Below are 18,176 nucleotides of genomic sequence, written 5' to 3' on the forward strand. Positions count from 1 at the left end.
ATTTTGGGTCACTTCCCCCCACCCTGCCCCGCCGTTTCCCCCGTGACTCACATCCTTCACCGCTCCCATCCCCTGCCCCGGGCAGGGCAGCCCCTCACACGCGTCCCTCGTGGGGCCGGAGCCACGCCGGCTTCCTTCCCACTTTTCCTTGCCGGGGCCGCGGGGTGTCCCTCGAGGGGACGGGGACACCGCGGCGCCCGCGGGCCCTGCGTCAGCACCGGCAGGAGCCTGCGAAGCAGCGGCGGGGCGGCCGCGGAGGAAGTGCGAGCAGAGCCCGGCAGCATGTCGGAGCTGGAGCGGCTGCGGCAGCGAGACATCCCCGCGGGCCGCCAGGGCCTGCGGGAGCAGCACGCCAACCTGCACAGGGTCGCCGAGTACTGCGAGAGCAACTACCTGCAGGTGGGGGCACCGCCACGGGCGGGGACCGAGCGGGACAACCCCGGCCAGCCGTGGGCTTGGGATGCTGAGACCACGCGGAGCCCCGGGATGGTGGGATGGTGCTCCTGGAGGGGTGGCTGGTGGGGAGCGCTTTGCCCTCAGAGCTGGGAGCCCTCACTCACTAGTTCAGGCTTCCACCTGAGCATCTCCCACCTCTGGCTCATCTTCCTCCTGCCTCAGTTTCCCCTCTTGCTCCGCAGCTGCCCTCGTGGTGGGTTTGGGATGAAGGGAGAGGACCAGGGACACCAGGCTGTCCTGGGCTGTCCCCAGGGTTTCCGAGGTGTCTCCTGTGGGGCAGAGCTGGGTGCCTGCACGTGCAGAGAGAGTGAAGCTGAAGCTCTGCTGCCATCCTCCTCCCCCCTGCCTGGCCCCCACTGAGGGAAGGGGGACAGGAGCTTTTGGGGTGAAACAGGGATAAAAAGGCTCGTTCTGGCCCTATTTGCTGTGGGAGGGAGGGGTGTCTCTGCTGGAGGGATCTTTGCCAAACCTGTCTGTGGCCCTGCTGGCTCGAGCCAGACCCCAGTGCTGCTCCCAGGGGGCTGGAGCCACTGGAGCAGAACTGAAGGGGAAATGTGAGGAGCTGTTTAGAGAACTGAGACACCGTCCCTGGCACAGCTGCTGGCCTGGCCAGGTGTCCCACGGGTGGGACATGGTGGCATGGCCAGCTGTCCCAAGGGTGGCAGGAGGCTGAGCCGGGCACTCCACTCCAGCACCTGCCAAAAGCATCAGCATCCCGGGGAGGATTCCCGGTGGATCCCTGGTACCAGGATCCACCCCCCTGCCGGGTGTCGCTGTGTCTGGCCAGTGGAGCCAGAGGAAGTTTGATGCATTTGGAAAGCAGAAGAGGCATCTGTGCTGCCGTGTGACTGCAGCGTGGAGGGTGGCAGTGCCGTGTGGGGTGAGCTCCAGGCTGGGTTTCCCCCACCAGGCCAGCGACAAGCGGAAGGCGCTGGAGGAGACGATGGCTCTGAGCACCCAGTCCCTGGCCAGTGTCACCTACCAGGTCAGCAGCCTGGCCACCGCCTTCCTGAGGCTGCTGGACCTGCAGGCGGCCCAGCTGCGCCAGGTGGAGGCCGATGTCACCTGTGTGGCACAGGTGGGACCGTCCCCCGCGAGGGGTTTGGGGTGGGCTCCAGGAAAGGGGGTCCGGGCAGCTCCGAGGGGTTGAAGACCCGCGGTCCCTGCAGGCTTGGGCCCAATCCCCATCCTCCAGTGCATCCCCTCCATTCCAGGCAGGGCCACGGGGCTGGGGAGGGCGGTGGGACTCGGAGGGGGCAGCAGGAGGTGGGGAGAGGCCAGGCTGGGACGATGGGCACAGCGTCACCTCCACAGAGGGTGGACATCCACAAGGAGAAGGTGTCCCGCCGGGAGATCGGCTCGTTGACCGTCACCAAGAGGTTCCCGCCCTACCAGAAGATTGTGGCTCCCCCCAACCCCCCCAGCCTGGAGCCCTACTACAGGAAACCCCTCAACTTCAGCGTCCTGGATGACATTGGCCACGGCATAAAGGTGAGCCTGGGGCAGGAGGGGGTCCCACGGGGCTGGGGGGGCTCGGGTGGGGGGCCCTGATGCACTGACGGGGGCACGGGTGGGCTCATCAGACATCCAGAGGGGAGGTTTCACCCCCATAGTCCCTTTCCCGGCCCCGGAAGGCACCCACGGGAGGGGGTTCAGAGGCCCCTCAGACACAAGGGAAGTGGTGACACCGGGCCCGCGGTTCCCACGGTGGCTGGTGCCGCGTGGCCGCCCCCACAGTGCCGGCTTCTTCCGCGGGGCCGCTCCCACGGGGGGCTGGGAGGGGCTGGGGGGGCCAGCAGGGACTCGGGGGTGCCGATGTCACCCGTCACATCTCCCCGTGCCCCCGCCCGCAGGACCACAGCACGCAGCTGTCCCGCACCGGCACCCTGGCTCGGAAGGGCACCAAGTCGTCGGCGCAGGCCGTGGGCACCCTGGGGTGAGGATGGCTGTGGGATTGGGGGGTGGGCACGGCCTTTCCGTGTCACCCGAGTGGTGTGGCCCCCGTGCCGAGCTGCCAGCTGGACACTCTGCCCGCAGGAGAAGCGCCCGCGTCCCTGAGCCCATCCAGCCGCCCGTGGTGCCCGAGGGCAAGCTCTCCGCAGCCTCCTCCACCTCCTCCCTGGCATCCCTCAGGTACTGGCGCTCAGGAATGTCTGGGAAGATCTGGGAGCTCGGGAGAGGCCCAGGACAAGCCCCTGCCACGCTGCGGCTGCTGCTGGTGCTGGGGGGAGGTTCTACCACCAAGTGAAAGATCAGGGCCTTTGGGAGATTTGGTCCTCCTGGCAGGGCTTTGTCCCTGGAGCAGAAATATCCTGTCCTGGAGAGGAAATATCCTGTCCTGGAGAGGGTCCCTGCTGGGGAAAATGAGGCACAGGGTGGGTGGGGAGAGGGTTTGCACACAGATGCAGGATCCCCTGCCACACGGTGCCCAGGGGCGCCTTGCCCTGGCATCGGGCGAAGTGTCTGTGCTCAGAGTGGGGGGCAGGGCCAGCCCCCAACCCTGGCACGGCTGTTCCTCCATCCCCAGCTCCAGCGGAGCCCCAGCAGCTCCTGGTGAAGGAATCCCGGCCCCGCCGCCGCTGCCCTCCCTGCCGGGACCCCCCGCTCCGGGGCCATCCCTGCCAGGGCCACCCCCACCCCCTGCCGCTGCCATCCCCCCGCCGCCCCCTCTCCCCGGGGCTCTGCTCCCACCGCCCCCCCCAGAGGACTTGGCCGTGCCCCCACCGGACCTGCCGCCCCCAGGTGAGTGCTCGGTGCTCCAGGGGGCTTCGGGGGGACACGGGGGGCTGCGTGTGACCCCTGCCCCCCCGAGCCCTTCATCCCTCGCCCGTCTGGGGGGTTTTGCAGCCCCCGCTGACCTGGAGCCACCATCAGCTCTGCCCGACTTTGAGGACTTGGCCCCGCCACCGCCACCCCCTGCCTCAGAGGAGCCTTCCTGGGTGCCAGAGAACTACCTGGAGAAAGGTGCGGTGGATCCCCACATCCCCTGGATGGATTTTGGCTGAGCCCTCACCCGCAGGCGCAGCACTGAGGGCCCAGCTCTGCCCCACGCTGCGATGCCGCTCGTGTCCCCCATCCCGCCCGTCCCCGCCGCTCCCCGTCCCCTGCGGTGGCACTGCCAGGCCCCACGTCCCCCTCTTCCCCCGCAGTGGTGGCACTGCCAGGCCCCACGTCCCTCTCTTCCCCCGCAGTGGTGGCACTGCCAGGCCCCACGTCCCTCTCTTTCCCTGCAGTGGTGGCACTGCCAGGCCCCACGTCCCTCTCTTCCCCCGCAGTGGTGGCACTGCCAGGCCCCACGTCCCTCTCTTTCCCTGCAGTGGTGGCACTGCCAGGCCCCACATCCCTCTCTTCCCCCGCAGTGGTGGCACTGCCAGGCCCCATGTCCCTCTCTTCCCCCGCAGTGGTGGCCCTGTACCCCTACACGCGCCAGAAGGACAACGAGCTCTCCTTCCAGCCCGGTGCCCTCCTCTTCGTCACGCGGCGCTACTCGGACGGCTGGTGCGAGGGTGTTATGGGGCAGGAGGCGGGATTCTTCCCCGGGAATTACGTGGAGCCCTGCTGAGCCCCCAGGCCAGGCCGCCCCCTCCCAGGATCAGCCACATCCCGCTCTGGCCTGGAATTCTGGCTCTGCAGCGCTGGGAACTGGCACGGGAGCAGAGCGGGTGGCACTGCTGGCACCCTGGCAGGACCGCAGCCCCCTCTCCCACTCCCTCCCCGGGAACGCTGAGCACCAGCACGCTGAGCTCTCTGACGTGGGGACACAGCACGTCCCAGGGCTGATCCTGGGGGTGCTCCCGACCCCTGGGAACAGCACAGGATGAAATCCCGGGAACAGGAGACTGAACATCCCCAAGGATGAGGAGAGCTGGAAACCTGCCTGCTGTCCCCCTGGGCTTGAGCCACAGCAGGGATGACCCAGACCCCGATCCAGACCCCAGTCCAGAGGGATTCCCTGCTTGCATTCCCACTCCCCAACTTCACCAGCCCAAGGAAGAGAAACAACGTTTTGGTGCAACTCAGAGCTGTTTCACGCCCAGGTTTATGTCCTGGATACAACCAACTTTGTGTCTCTGCAATATAGAGATATCTATCTATATACATACATATGTATCTTAAATTCCATGGCTTTCGGTTCCACACAGTCGAACGGGGTCCGGAGGAGGAAGAACAGAGAGGAGGGGGTGAAATAAGAGGAGGAACAATTCAGGGCTGCTTTGGTTATTTCCTTACTGCTGGGGTTTGCTGTCAGGGGTCCCAGGGTTTGGAGGAGTCACGAGCCACCCTCGGGGGCCGGTAAGGCTGTGGATAAATCCAGGAGAAGCCAACACCGGAGAGCAGCGGATCCTGGAGGTCCCCCCTGCAGAGTGCAATTAGAAGGGGTAATTAATACTGCAGTGGGGTGGGGGGACACAGGGAGAGGGGGGGGTTTGGCCTCTGAGGACCTGGTGCCAGAAGTGCCACAGCACCACAAAACCTCCCCTGGGGAGATCTGGCACCCCTCCACCAGGTCAGGAGGGGAATTTTCCCCTCCCTGGGGGGAAAGGGAGGGTCACACGATCCAGCAAGCACAAGGACACGACTGGAAATGGCTCAGGGCAAGGAGGAACCTGTCAAGGACACAGGGACACTTTCCCCTGGGAGCAGGAGCAGAGGATGGAAGTGGAAGGCAAGGACAGGTCCTCCTCCCCTGGGGAAGGAGAAGGGATGGGCTGGGGAGGTTTATTCCAAAGCTGCCACCTTTCCAAAAGCTTTCCTGATTCTCATGATGTGTTTTTCTCAGAGAATAAAGTCCCAAGGGACAATTAACCCCATCACAAGGCTCAGCAGCTGGGCCTGGAGCTGCCCTGCCTGGGTGGGATGTGGAGGAGCCAGGGAGCATGAATTTCCTGGATGAAATTCCCAGTGGGCTCACAAAGAGGGAAGGAGCCCTTGAGCACGAGCAGGCAGCTCCTCATGTGACTGGGAGGATGGCAGGAGGAAGGATGTTCCCAGCCTGCAGGGAACTGCCTTCTGGATTTTTAGGAATTCCCTCGTGAAGTCAAAAGGGAAAAGAAGAAAAGCAACACAACCCCAGCCAATCCCCAATAACGTTGGCAAAGGGCCCGGGGGGCCCAGGAGTCCGAGCTGCAGGGACGGCTCCATCTCACCGTGGCAGGGGAGGGACAGGGACCTGGAGAAAGTGCTTTATTCACCAGGGAGGAAGGAGCTCGGGAAGGCAGGAAAACACCCCGGGAGCGGGGACAGGCAGGGGCACAGGATGTGACCACCCCAGGCTTCTCTTTTTCCCGGCCACTTGCAGGACCCTCTGGAGCCTCCCTCAACATTTCCTCTTGAGGAGCTCCTGGAGGTACCGGGCGACCTCCGTGGCCGATTCCCAGGGGACAACGGTGGCCTGGAAGGCCCCGGGCTGCTTCTTCTCCATCTCCTGGGCCATCCTGTGCATGGGGAAGCCCTTCCGTGGGAAAGCCACGTCGGCCGAAGTCAAGGCCACGGAAGGGCAGAAATCGTTGGCGCCATCTCCCACGTAGAAGACCCGCTCGAACTCCACCTCCTCCTGCGCCCTCTCCGCCAGGTATTCCGTCAGGATTTTCCTCTTGCACATGTTGGCCGGGCAGTCAAGGCACTTGTGGCTGTGGTAGGGCCCCAGGGTGAGGTAGCCCCTCTTGTCGAAGCTGGACGGGTTGCTGAAGATCTTGCGGAAGAGCGAGTGGACGCCGGCCGCCCGCAGCTTGGCCTCGATGCCGAACATGTTGGCGTCGGAGATGAGGATGAGCTCGAAGAGCTCGCGGTTCTTGGAGAGGAACTGGAAGAGCTCGGGCATGCCCGGGCTCAGCGGGATGTTCTCGTAGACGGCCCTGAAGTCGGCGGCGCGCACGCCCTGCTCACCCAGGAAGGCCAGGACGCGCTGCATGTACTCGTTGTAGGAGCCCTGGCGCTGGCTCTGCCGCAGCGGCTCCGGCAGCGCCTGCCCCGGCGCCGCCCGCACCACCGAGTCATCGCTGTTCTCCGCCACGATGGTCTCGTCGAAGTCGAACACCAGCAGGTACCGGGGGGGCCGGGGGGTGGCCATGCCCACGCCCTGCAAGGAGCACAACACCCAGAGCGTCGGTGCCCCTGCGCTGCCCCGGGGGTTAATCCCGCTGACATCCCCGCTGACATCCCTAAGGGGTTTATCCTGCCCCTGAAGGGATCATTCTGTCACCGATAATCCCCTTGTTCCTGCAGTCAAGGAGGTCACTGTGCCGCACACAGATCCCTACCAGGACGTGGGGATGGCGCCCCTGGGGTGTCTCATTAGATCAGGGATCTAATAGGGCTGGAAAAAGTCTCTGAGATCACTGACCATTAACCCAGGAACCTTGGGGTGTTTCACTGGATCAGGGAATTATTTGGGTTGGAAAAGGTGTCTGAGATGGTCGAGTCCAGCCACTGACCCAGCACACCTCGGCCTTGTGGGGTTACTCCCCAGCCTGCTCCTGTCTCACCCCTGGGACAGGGATTTGTGTCCCTGCAGACTGCCAGGAGGAGTCTGGCTCTTCCCAGCATTCTGCAGGTTGGTTTTTGCTCCGTCACCCATCGTAGATTCCCCCCTGGGTTGGGCTCTGCAGCCATCCCGGGGAGAAGATCAGTGACAGGAGCCAGGGAGAGGCTGGAGCTGTGCCAGGGGAGGCTTGGGCTGGATTTTGGGAAAGGTTCTTCCCCCAGAGGGTGGTTGGCACTGACCAGGCTCCCCAGGGCAGTGGGCACAGCCCCAAGGCTGCCAGAGCTGAGGGACAGGGTGGGACTGTTGGGGTGTCTGTGCAGGGTCAGGGGCTGGACTGGATGATCCTGGTGTGTCCCTCCCAACTCAGGATATTCCATGAACTCAGAGTTGCCTCCTGCCCTGCTCTAAACCCAAAATTAACCCCCTCTACCCACACGGGGCAGAGCTGGTGCCCCAGCCCGGCCTCCCCAATCCCCCCCTCCCCTGGCTGCTCCAGGGTGGGGTTTGCAGGATGGGGACCCGATTCCTGCTCTCCCTGAGAAAAGGAGGGACCAGGCAGGTGCCAGTGACTGACCTTAAACAGGCATGGCAGCCCCACGCCCTGGCAGCACCTTCTCATGGTGGGACCATCCCGGGGGGCCGAGGGGCTGCAAACACAAAAACCTGGTTAACACCGGGGGCTCTCCCACCTTCATCCCCCCCCTCGGCCGGGCTCGTGTCCCGCTGTGAACTCCCGAGCTCGGCACCTTTTGTACCAGGCAGGAATTAAGGGAGTCTCTGGGGAGCAGCCAGAGCCTCTTTAATGCCCCTGATCCCTCTTAATTCCCGCCGGGCGCACGTGAAGGCAGCCAGTGGAGCAGCGAGAAACCCCTGGCAATGCGTGCCCTGCTCCCAAATTACCCTGATTCCCTTCCAGTGTAATTAGTTTGGGGTGTTCCTTTTGACGGAGCAATTACCCTGGAAGGGATGTTCCAAGGCACAGCCCGGCTCCCATCCCCGGAATTCTGCCGACCTCTTGTGGTCCAAAGCGGTGGGAAACCTCCAAAAAATCAGCCAAAGCCCGGCTGGAAATTTGGGAATAACCCACTGGGTTGTTCTAAGTGGGCACCAGCAGCTTGGCTGAGCTGGGGCAGGGAGGATTCCACTGATTTGTCATCAGCACGACAACGGAAGAGTTTTGCAGCTGAAGGTGATTTGTGGGGGATTTGGCTGGATTGAAGCCCAGCATCCAACTATTTTGGGCACAAACACGATTCATGACTCTGCTGAAATAATAAACCACGGCTGCACCTCAGTGCTGGTGCCCAAAAATGAAACCTTGCCTTGGAATCTTGAGAAAGCCACATTTATTTTTTTTTTTGGTGGCACCTTGAACCAAACACTGGCTGTTTCTTTGCAGGAACACCCATCAAAACTTCAGGTTTATCCACAGGCCAAATAATGCCAGAGGCAGGCTGGGAGTGGGAGCAGCCACTGTGGTTTTCAGGTCCAAACCAAGACAGAAAGGGAAAAAAAAAAAAAAGGGGATTAAACATGAAAGAGGAATTGTAATTTTAGTCCCTGTGTTCTAAAGAGCTGCCAGCAGTGAGAAAATAGTTTGGGGCTAAGCCCTAAGGCAGAGGCTTTGTGGTGCACAGGGAGAGAGCCCTGGAATGGCTGGGCAATGAAGGAGCAACACCATCCACCTGGATCTCCCGTTCTCCCCCTCAGCAGAGCTCCCTGCAGCTCTTCCCACCTCCCTGGCAGCACTCGGCTCTCCCTGGCACCTGGGATAAATCCAGCTGCTCCAAAGTGCTGGAAAACAAAACCTGCTGCTGTCTGAGCCTCCCTGTCCCGGTGTCCCTGGGCACATCCAGCAAAATCCACCCCAAGCGCTGTTTTCCCCTTGGGATACAGAAACGGGAGATCCCAGAGTAGGAACAGCTCCACAGTGCAGAGGCAGAGCTGAGGAGAGGCCGAGCTGTTCCCTCCTCCAGCCCTGGTCCTGCTCCCCCAGGAGGGGAGGGATGGGAAAAAAGATCTAGGAAGTGTCCCAGCCCCAAATCACCCCGTTAAATCCAGGCAGGAGCTGGTGGTGCCCACGGACACATCCCTGGGGGGGGATGGACCCGTGTGGGGCAGCGAGAGGTGAAATCCCTGCAGGATCCCAGCAAATCCAGCAGGGAAGGGAGCGTGTCCATCCACTTTCCACAAAAAAAGAGGCTCCCTCCCAAGGAAAAGCAAAGCAAAGCATCCACATTCCCTAATAATGCCCAGCCTGAGCACTGGGACAGAAAATACCTCGGGAATTTGCTCATGGATCTCGTCAGGCATAAAGGGTGAAACAAAGTGAACTTGGGATGGGGGTCAAAATATTCCTGGGAAAACTCTGAGCTTTCCTGGGTGGTTTCTCCCCAAAATCTTGGTGTTTTCTTCCCCTCCAGCCACCCCTGGGCTCCCTGTGCCCTGAGGAGGCCGAGGGAGGAAAGGCTGAAGCCAGCACCGCTCCCTGCCCTCCTTATCCCTGCCCTCAGCATTCCCAGAGCTCGGCACCAGCGGGCTCAATCCTGCCCTGAGATCAGCACGGGACACAAAGGAGCCCCCGTGGCACCCAAGTGAGCCTGGATGGGGATCAGCACCCAAATTTGGAGCCTGGAAATCGAGGGCCACAAGGGGAACTTCCCGGTGGGAAGGGCAGTTTTTTCCCCCAGCACACTCAGCTCTCGCCTGTTTTAAACATTTTTAACCTCAGTTTTACCCCAACCATTGGATGGGTTTGGTGTGTGAAACGTGTTTGGGTTTTTCACTTTTAACCCAAACCCACCCCCTGCCCTTGAGCAAACTCCAGCTCCAGGGCAGAATTCCTGGCAAAGCAGGAGGGCAGAGTCCTGCTGCCCCAAGGAGGGGAAAATCCTCCCTCTCCGGCACCACCGGGCACTCCATGGGGATCGGGACACGATTCCAGCACTCCTGGAAAAAAACGGACCCGCTCCCACCCCCTGGGCATCTGCAAGGAGATGCAAATGAGGAAATGAAGAAGAAATCCCGGGAAAGGAGAGCTCGAAGGGGGGATCCCAGCCCGCCCCGAGGGGTCACCTCGCCCCTCCTCGAGCTCCGTAGCCTCCCAAATTCCCAGCAAGGGGAATGGGAAGCCCCTCCGCGCCCTGCCGCGGTTGCCTCGGGTCACGGGGCTACTCCAGCTTTTCCCTGCTGTTTGTTTTCCCGGCGGAGTTCCCGCAGCCCGAGGGCTCCGCTGCGGCACCGGGGCCACCGAGAAAACCCACCCCAAACCGGGGGGTTTGGCCCCAAAACGTGCCGGGAGCGCTTTGGGGGATCCCGACGAGGGTCCCGCATCCAGAGCTGGATCCGGAGCGGTGGATCCGCTGCCGGTACCGGCACAGAACCATCCCGGGACCGCAGCGGGGCTGACTCATGCCCGGAGGGTTCCGGCACGGTTGGCACCTCCCGGGGTCCATCCCGGTGGGGACCCCCCGGTACCGCCACCACCCGCCCCGGTACCTGCAGGATCCTACGGGATCGGCATCCCCGGTACCGGCACCGTCCGCGCCGCTATCAGCAGGGTCCTGCCAGGCGGAGACCCTCCGGTACCGGCACCGTCCGCGCCGCTATCAGCAGGGTCCTGCCAGGCGGAGACCCTCCGGTACCGGCAGCGTCCTGCCCGGTACCCGCAGGGTCCTACAGGACCAGCATCTCCCGGTCCTGGCAGGATCCGACGGGATTGGCATCCCCGGTCCCGGCAGAAGCCGCCCCGGTCCCCGCAGGGTCCCACGGGATCGGTATCCCCGGTACCGGCTCCGGCCGTGGCCGATCAGAACCCCCGGTACCGGCACCACCCGCCCCGCTCCCCGCGGGGTCCCAGCGGCTCCGCACCCCGCGGTGCCGGCAGTCCCTGCAGCGGCGCCTGGCGCGTCCTTACCGGGCGGGGCCGTGCCGGGGGCGCCGCCGGTGCCGGAGCCCGAGCCGTGTCCGAGCCGGTGGCGGGGCCGGTTCCGCGGCCGCCGCGAGCGCGGCCCCTTTAAGGCGACGCCACCGGGGCCGCGCGGAGCCGCCGCAGTGCGCTGACGTCACCGCCCGCGCAGCCAATGGCGATGCCGCCTGCGCGCAGCGGAGGGGCGGGGCCCGCTCTGGCCGCGCCCCTTTCCCGAGGGGAGGGGGGAGGAGGCGCCGCGCAGGTCCCGCCGCCCGCCCGCCCCTTCCGAGCCCCGAAGTTGCCAAATCGGGAAAAAAACCAACAAATCCCCCTTTCCCTCCCACGCCCCTCGGTAATGACCCCCTGGGCTGTGCTGGGATTGAGCCGTTCGGGGGGGATTCTGCCCCCAAACAACCCGCAATGCTCAGGAAGGCACCGGCTGAGGAAAACGTATGAATTGGCCCCAAAATACACCCGGGGATGGGGGGGTCGGGACCTCCCGCACTGCGGGGCCACCGTGCCCACCCCGGCCCGGGGGGAAGGCGGTCTCCCGGCTAATTCCCGGGTTCCCGGGTTAATTTTGGGAGCTGGCGCAGCCCCGCGGCCCCAATTGCAGGGTGACCCTGCCAGGGCTGTGCCCGCACCCCAAAATACCCGCCCGGGCTCCAGGGCGCGGCCCCCGCGGTATCTCTGGCTTTGCAGGAGCCCTGGAGGCGCCGGTGATAAAAATACAAGGGCAGCTTGTCCAGAGGGAGCGGCTCGGCCCCAGGAGCACATCGGGAGCCCAGCAGAGGCTGCGTCTCGTCCTGCTCTTTAATTAAAGTGTCCAAGAGGGAAATGGCACAAACAGAGCTCAAAAGCTCTGCAAAACCCACAGTTTGTGCTGGGCTGGGCCAGGGCGGCTGCCCCGGGAATGCCACGTTGTCCTGGTGCTCTAAAGCTCCAAATTGTCCTTATTTTGGCACAGTTCTGTCCCAGAGCAGAGCTCGGGGTATTTCTGAGACCTTCCTCTGCAGCCCTTCTTCCCCAGAGTCAAAAAACTGACCTGTCCCTGCTGAGAGCACCCGGAGCCACCTGGAAACACCTCAGGACCAGGGAAATACTGGATATATTTTATCAGTTCTTCAGGCTGAGACGTTTGGGCTCTTGGCTGCAGGGCACACCCTGTTTCCTTGGCACAGCCCGGGCTTTGCTGTCCCTCCTCTGGCATTTCCCCCCCTCTGGCCTTGGGGACAAGCAGAGGACTCCAAAGGGCAAATTCTGCCTCCTTCCCACTGCGAGGCAGAGGGGCAAAGATCATTCCAGAAACATCCCAGCCGGAGGACTTTGGCAGGGGGGGATCTGTATCCCAGTGATTTTCCACTGCTGGAAAACCCCGGGGAGCAGGCGAGGACAGTGCCCTGGGCTGACAGTCCTGGCAGCCCCTGAATAGCCAGGGCAACCTCTTCCCAACACATGGATTCGCATGGATTCCCCACAATGGGTGGAACATCCTCGTGCTCCATGTTTCTGTCCAAGTTTGTCCTGGTTTTTCACCAAGGAGGGGAATTGCATCAGCCCAGAGCAGCCCCAGGGCCACGTCGCTGCCTCTGCCTGTCCCTCCCTCGGTTCTTTTCCATCCCCAAGAATCCCGAGGGTTGGACAACACCAGCTCAGCAGCCCCCAGGAGCTCAGCCTGTGTCAGGCAGACATATTTTGGGGGAGTTCTTGGGTAAACCTCAATTTCTCCCCGTTTTCCCATCTATCCCAGGCCTCTGGCAGTGAGAGGCCATTCCCCCTTGTCCTGTCACTCCCTGCCCTACAATGAACACGGAGAAATCGGGAAACAGGCAACAGGATGGATTTTAATCTTAATTTTGAACTCCCAGCCCATCTGCACCCCCTCCAGCTGAGCTGCACCCCCTGCTCTCCCAGCAAGGTGCTGCTCTCAGGAGCTGCAGCCCTTTTGTTTCCCTCCTTCAGCTGGAAATTCTCTCCCTCCCCACAGAATAAATCCAATCTCTGGCTGCCTGGAAATCCTCCTCCTGCTGTGCCACCCCCCAGAAGTGCCACCAGCACGCACTGGCAGGTGACAAACCTCTCACTGCAGCCTCGAGCTGCTGAGAAATTTGGGAAACGACTCAGAACAAACTCCTGGGGGTCTGTCCCGTGTCCCTGAGCCACCCAGGAACGAGCTCAGCCCTCAGCGAGCAGGAGCCAAAGGAAGAGACACAACTGCAGCACTGGGGGAAATACAACTTAAACAACGTGCAAATCTGAGGGATTGGGAAGAAATTCTTCCCTCTGAGGGTGGGGAGGGGCTGGGATGGATTTCCCAGAGGAGCTGTGGCTGCCCCATCCCTGGGAGTGTCCAAGGCCAGGCTGGAACAACCTGGGACAGTGGGAGATGCCCCTGGGGGTGGCACTGGAAGGGCTTTAAGGTCCCTTCCCACCCAAACCATCCCAGGGGGCTGTAATTAGCAGGATTAATTAGGAACAAGCCGCACACTGGAAATGTTTTCTCATCCCCTCCCAACAGGATGAGCTCCACTGCCACCTCCTGGCTCAGCCTCCCCAAAATCTCCTGCAGCTCTGGCAGAAAGGCCACGGCTTAAGTTGCAGCCCCTGGGGAAGGATTTCTCCGCAGGATGGGAAAAGCCAGGAGCTGTGACAGCCACAGATCACAGGTTACATCAGCTGGAATTAATTTAAACCACTGGGTTTATCTGCTGGGACAATCTGATAGTATTCCTGCGTATTTTTTTTTTTTTCTGAACAGAAGCAGTGGATGGATTATGGAATGGATGAAAAAAAAAAAAAAAAAAAGGGCTTCAAGTGAGTAAATTAAAATCCACGAGCATCCTGAAATCCCGTTGTTTTCCGGGAGTAACAAAGAGCTTCAGTTTTCACAGAGCACGAGACAACATTTCGGGCCAAGGGGGAATTTTCCTCTGGATTAGCAACTCTTAGATTCCTAAATATTTGATTCCTAAAAGCCAGAGGCACATCAGGGTCCCCTGGTGTGTCCTGCCACGCTCCCAGGTTTCCCTGGGGAATCGTTTCCCAGCAAGAATCTGTGGCTGGAAGGGGCACTTGGACACCACCAACACCCTTCCCTGGCACTCCCCCGTCCCAAGGCTCAGGATCTTCTCTCCCCTGGCCCCTGGGAATGGGGTCACAGTGCAGCTAACCCCAAATCCCCAATCCAGCCTCTCTGTGCTGACAGGGGTGCGTTTTCCTCCCTGCAGGTGCTGCAGGAAAGGCTGGCACAGGAACCTCACCTGAGGAATCCTGGAGTTACACAAGATCCAGGTTGGGAGTGTTGGGAGACCTTTGGACTATTAATGACACCCAAGGCTTAGGAGATATCTGATCCCTCCCTGCCTGGGCTGCCTTGGGAAGGAGTCCTTTTGCAGGCTGAACTAATTTTATGTCTCAATATTCCAGGGTATCTCCAGGGAAACTCTGTGCACGCTGTTCCCTGCGCGGCCGAAACTGCTGGGAACGCACCGGGACAGGAGGGAAGATTTCCCAAGTGATATTTGTGGCATTCCCTGCTTTTTGTAGCTTCAGGTGAACCACAAAGAGGTGCCTGATCCTTATCTCCTTTACTGGAATATTTGCCATCCACTGATGGAAAAACCTCAGGGAGGAAATTGGGCAGAAAATGTGAAAAGAAGTGAAAAGAGAACTGATGATCCTGGATCAGGAATAACCCGGGGCTCCCTTCCACAATTCCAGGCAGGGCTCTCAGCTCCACGTCTGCAGAACACGGATATTTACTCATCTGACCATAATACACTGAATTTAATCACAGGGCAGCTCAAGGAACCACCACTGGACAACCTTTAAATAGCGAGTTCTCCTTCACAACAGCCCTCTTCTGATGAATTTCCTGTTCTATCCCAGCTGTTTACCTGGTAATTAAGGCATTAAATAATTCTCCCAGGCTGCAGGAGAGGTTTAGAAAGGGAGATGAAAACATTCCACTGTTGTTTTTTTATAGGGAAAGTCCACAAACACTTCAATTCATGGCCCTGCTTGGGGTCGCTTGGGGAAAAGGCTCCTTTGAATTGAGCTTTTCCTTCTGAAAAGCCAAAACTTGGGAAGGGTTTTGCAATCTGTTGTCTCAGCCTTTGGTTTTGCAAGCCCTGAGCTGTGCCAGTGCCCAGCCCTGGGATTGTTCTGCAAGGCACAAACACGGCACATCCCAGAGCTTTTAACTCCCAACTTCCCCTGGAACCTGCAGGACAACTGAGGAGGACAAAGTGACCTCCCACCCGCAGCTGCCCCTGGACTGCTCTTCCCAGACAATCTGCAGATAAAATTGCAACACCGAGGCTGGAAACAGAAGCAAAACACACTTTTGTTCAGGCCAGACAAGCAGAAGGTCCCACAAAAGCAGCAATTTCAGCTCCTCACCGGTTTTCCAGGTCGGTGTCACTGGGGGTTGTCACCACTTTGGCTGCTCGGGGTGTCCCTCTGTTAATTCCTTGGATTTCTGGCTGTACCAGCTCTCAGGAGAAATGAATTAAAAAAAAAACAGAAAGTGGGAAAATCTGAGCTCCCCCCATCACCCACCCTTCCCCCTTCTTTTAACAAACAAGGCCATTTTTCCTGTGGGAAAAGGAACAGGTTACACTGAGTTTTCAGTGGAGCAAAACCCGGGTTCAGAACCTTCCCTGCTGCCCACATTTGACTGACAGGACTTATTCCTGTTCCTCTACCTGTCCATGGGGCCCTCAACGCCTCTTATCCCCAAAAAAGTGCCTTAGTTCAGGAAAATCCATCAATCCCAGTGTTCAGGAAAGGGAAGGGCCAATTCCCCACTAACCTTCACACCGAGAGTCCGTAACTGGTGAAAAATCAGCTCAAAAGGCTCCACTGATCCTGTGGAAAACTGGACACTCAGTTCAGGAGAAGTGAGATGTGGATTCTCGGAGAGATCCTCCACTGAGCAGGGTTGGGATCCTTGGAAATTCCTACTGGGTGCCCAAACAAGACCAAAATCATCAAAGGAATCGTGTTACTGCTGCTCGGGTTCAAGGAACTCGGCCTTAGTCTGTGGGATGACTTTTAGGGAAGGAAAAACCAGAATTTAGTCCAAATTCAGCTTTAAGGATCCCAGTTAAGGATTTGGTTGGGAATACGAGGTGGGAGCAGGAGGTTTGATGGGGCCAGAGGTGAATTTGGGCATCTAAGAAGTACCTGAGAGGAGGGTCAATAATCCTGGTGTGACAATCCCCACACCTTCAGCCACAACCTGATGTCCTTACGAAGGACTGGCGGGACAAAACGCTCTGGAAAAGCTGCTCATCTTGGAATGCTGAACTCCTGAGTGGCTGTTCATTCCTGTTCAATTCCCCTCCTTTAAAATTCAATGTTTAAAATTCCATGTTAAAAATTCAGTCAAACTTTGCCTTGCAGGACGATTTTTAGGGACTGAAAAAACCAGGGGGGGAAATTCAGACCCTCTTCCCAAAACATCCAACCCAACCCCAAAACTGGTGGGGTTTCTCTTTGCTCTCCTCCAAAGCAGCATTTTAGCAACAAGAACCAACGCTGGAAGTTACCAAACCACGCAGAGCTGACCCCAAACATCACGTTTGGTTTGTCAACCCCGGGCAGGAAGGAGGAAGCACATTCCTGAACACATTCCTTGGCGGTGCCCAAGCTCTGGGGAAGGTGTGTGATGATGCAAATTTAGGAATTAAATTCCCAGCAAATCCCAGCCTTGAATTCCCTGCCTTTTCCAACACCCATTTTCCTTTCCTTGCTCAAGTAAGTCCTTCAGGAGAGCCCACATGGCACAATCCCAGCCTTTATGGGTGTCCCAGAGCACCAGGAGAAGCTGCTGCCATCATGTCACACTGTGCCAGACTGGGAAGAGGGGCTGGATAATTTAATCTTCTTCCACAGAAAGGAAGTTCATCATTCTCAGAAGGAAAAGAAAAAACCACAAGTTATATCACGACCATGGACTAAAGAACAGACAAAAAAACTGTCCCAGCTTTTAGAATTCTGAATAGCAGCCTAATACTGTAAATTTATTGAGAAGAAAATCATTTTGCAAAACTGGAATACAATTGATTTACCAAGATTTTGTTTGTTTGTTGGTTGGTTTTGTTTCTTTAAGCATTTAAAAATCATTTAATAACAGGCCTGACCATAAAATAGTGGCACAACAGAAATGAAGGTTGCAAATGTGACGTGGAATGCACAGAACCCCCCCAGGGTGGACCAGGCACAGGAAACACAACAGTTTAAATCAGCAGTGGAAATTCAAAACTCACTCTCATAATTGGCTTCTTTTCTTCCAGAGGGGAAGAGGGGCTGGGTATAAATATCATAGAGAAGACATTTAAAAAACATTGGTTTTTTATTATTTTTTCTTTCAGAAATGCTGGGAGGGGTTTCAGCTCAGTCCAAAATGAGTTGGTTGGGCCAAAACTGCCCTTCCCGGTTCCTGAGGTTTCCTACGTCATGGAAAACCCAACGTGAGTGGTAGAAAATGGTGAAAGCCCCCATCGAGTGAGGAGCTGTTTCTTCAGCAGAGGATTGGGTCCCTGGGGGAGAACTCCACGTTCCTGCTATCCTGGAAAAGGACCCCATCAGGCACAACCCCCAGGTTATCACTCCACCTCTGCCCGAGAGGGTCTCTGGCTGTGGGGCTGGGTGGGACTGAGTGGGGAAAGCAGCACAAAGAGGGGGAATTTGAAGGAAAAGAGGACTTAGAGTGCAGTGCTTGGGGCTGTGTCTCCAGTTCCTGGACTGCACCAGGAGCTCCTCTGAGTCCTGGCTGGGGGGAAACACCAACCTGCCCGGGCAGCAGCTGCTCCCTGGGCACAACAGCCACGGCTGACACCCCAGCCCTGCTCTGAGCTCCTCCAGGACTGTCAAACAGCCCCTCAGCTCCAACCCTGCACTCCAGATCTGCCAAACACGTGCCCCTGACCCTCAGGGATCATCCCAGCTCTTCTGCAGGAGCAGGGATGGAGGGAGCTGGGGTGGAACACCATCCTCTCACCTGAACTTCTCCCTCTCCCAGCCAACCAGGTCTGTGATCCCACTTCACTCCCTCTCCTGGCAGCTCCAGGAATTCCACAAGCCTGTCTGAAGAGCAGCATTTGATGTGATCCCCAACTTTAATCAGAACCATGGAAAGCCACTAAATCCGGCTCTCCCACAGCAAAGGGTTCCTGGCCGACCTGAGAGGCTTCACTTCCTCTCTGCTGTCAGATCCCTCATTTTTTTGACTTCCTATTCCCAAATTAGCAGGTCCCTACATGTCAGGATCCCCCTTTCCAACCCACCTCGTACACCTCACTCCAACTGAGCTAAAGAAAA

The 18,176-nt window shown here is 59.1% G+C and overlaps 2 protein-coding genes across 3 annotated transcripts; one reads left to right on the top strand and one right to left on the bottom strand.

Annotated features, from left to right (window-relative positions):
• Positions 1-278: 278 nt before the first annotated feature.
• Positions 279-4,056, top strand: ABI3 (ABI family member 3). Its single transcript, XM_027907345.1, has 8 exons — positions 279-399; positions 1,367-1,534; positions 1,771-1,947; positions 2,310-2,392; positions 2,494-2,589; positions 2,984-3,198; positions 3,304-3,420; positions 3,858-4,056. Exons 1-8 carry the CDS (start codon positions 283-285, stop codon positions 4,016-4,018), a joined length of 1,134 nt encoding a protein of 377 aa, XP_027763146.1. The 5' UTR covers positions 279-282; the 3' UTR covers positions 4,019-4,056.
• Positions 4,057-4,464: 408 nt separating this feature from the next.
• On the bottom strand, positions 4,465-7,592 carry PHOSPHO1 (phosphoethanolamine/phosphocholine phosphatase). 2 transcript variants are annotated; one of them, XR_003573877.1, is made up of 3 exons: positions 7,515-7,592; positions 5,604-6,535; positions 4,465-4,813 (listed from the first exon to the last, which is right to left on the bottom strand). XR_003573877.1 is itself a non-coding variant. In XM_027907343.1 (2 exons), the coding sequence occupies exons 1-2, from the start codon at positions 7,557-7,559 to the stop codon at positions 5,774-5,776; spliced, it is 807 nt and encodes a 268-aa protein (XP_027763144.1). In that variant the 5' UTR covers positions 7,560-7,592; the 3' UTR covers positions 4,465-5,773. The 2 variants fall into 2 exon arrangements, 1 of the variants encoding a protein (XP_027763144.1); XM_027907343.1 differs by having other exon boundaries at positions 4,465-6,535.
• Positions 7,593-18,176: the final 10,584 nt, after the last annotated feature.

Source organism: Empidonax traillii, unplaced genomic scaffold (genome assembly GCF_003031625.1).
Source record: "Empidonax traillii isolate 1590-97213 ecotype Southwest subspecies unplaced genomic scaffold, ASM303162v1 scaffold1442:size118219, whole genome shotgun sequence".
Lineage (NCBI taxonomy): Eukaryota > Metazoa > Chordata > Aves > Passeriformes > Tyrannidae > Empidonax > Empidonax traillii.

Coding starts and splice junctions, on each gene's coding strand:
- ABI3 (XM_027907345.1), top strand. CDS start 283: ATGTCGGAGCTGGAGCGGCTGCGGCAGCGAGACATCCCCGCGGGCCGC. Junction 400..1,366: donor GCGAGAGCAACTACCTGCAG/GTGGGGGCACCG, acceptor TTCCCCCACCAG/GCCAGCGACAAGCGGAAGGC. Junction 2,393..2,493: donor CAGGCCGTGGGCACCCTGGG/GTGAGGATGGCT, acceptor CTCTGCCCGCAG/GAGAAGCGCCCGCGTCCCTG.
- PHOSPHO1 (XM_027907343.1), bottom strand. CDS start 7,559: ATGAGAAGGTGCTGCCAGGGCGTGGGGCTGCCATGCCTGTTTAAG. Junction 6,536..7,514: donor GGCTGCCATGCCTGTTTAAG/GTCAGTCACTGG, acceptor TGCTCCTTGCAG/GGCGTGGGCATGGCCACCCC.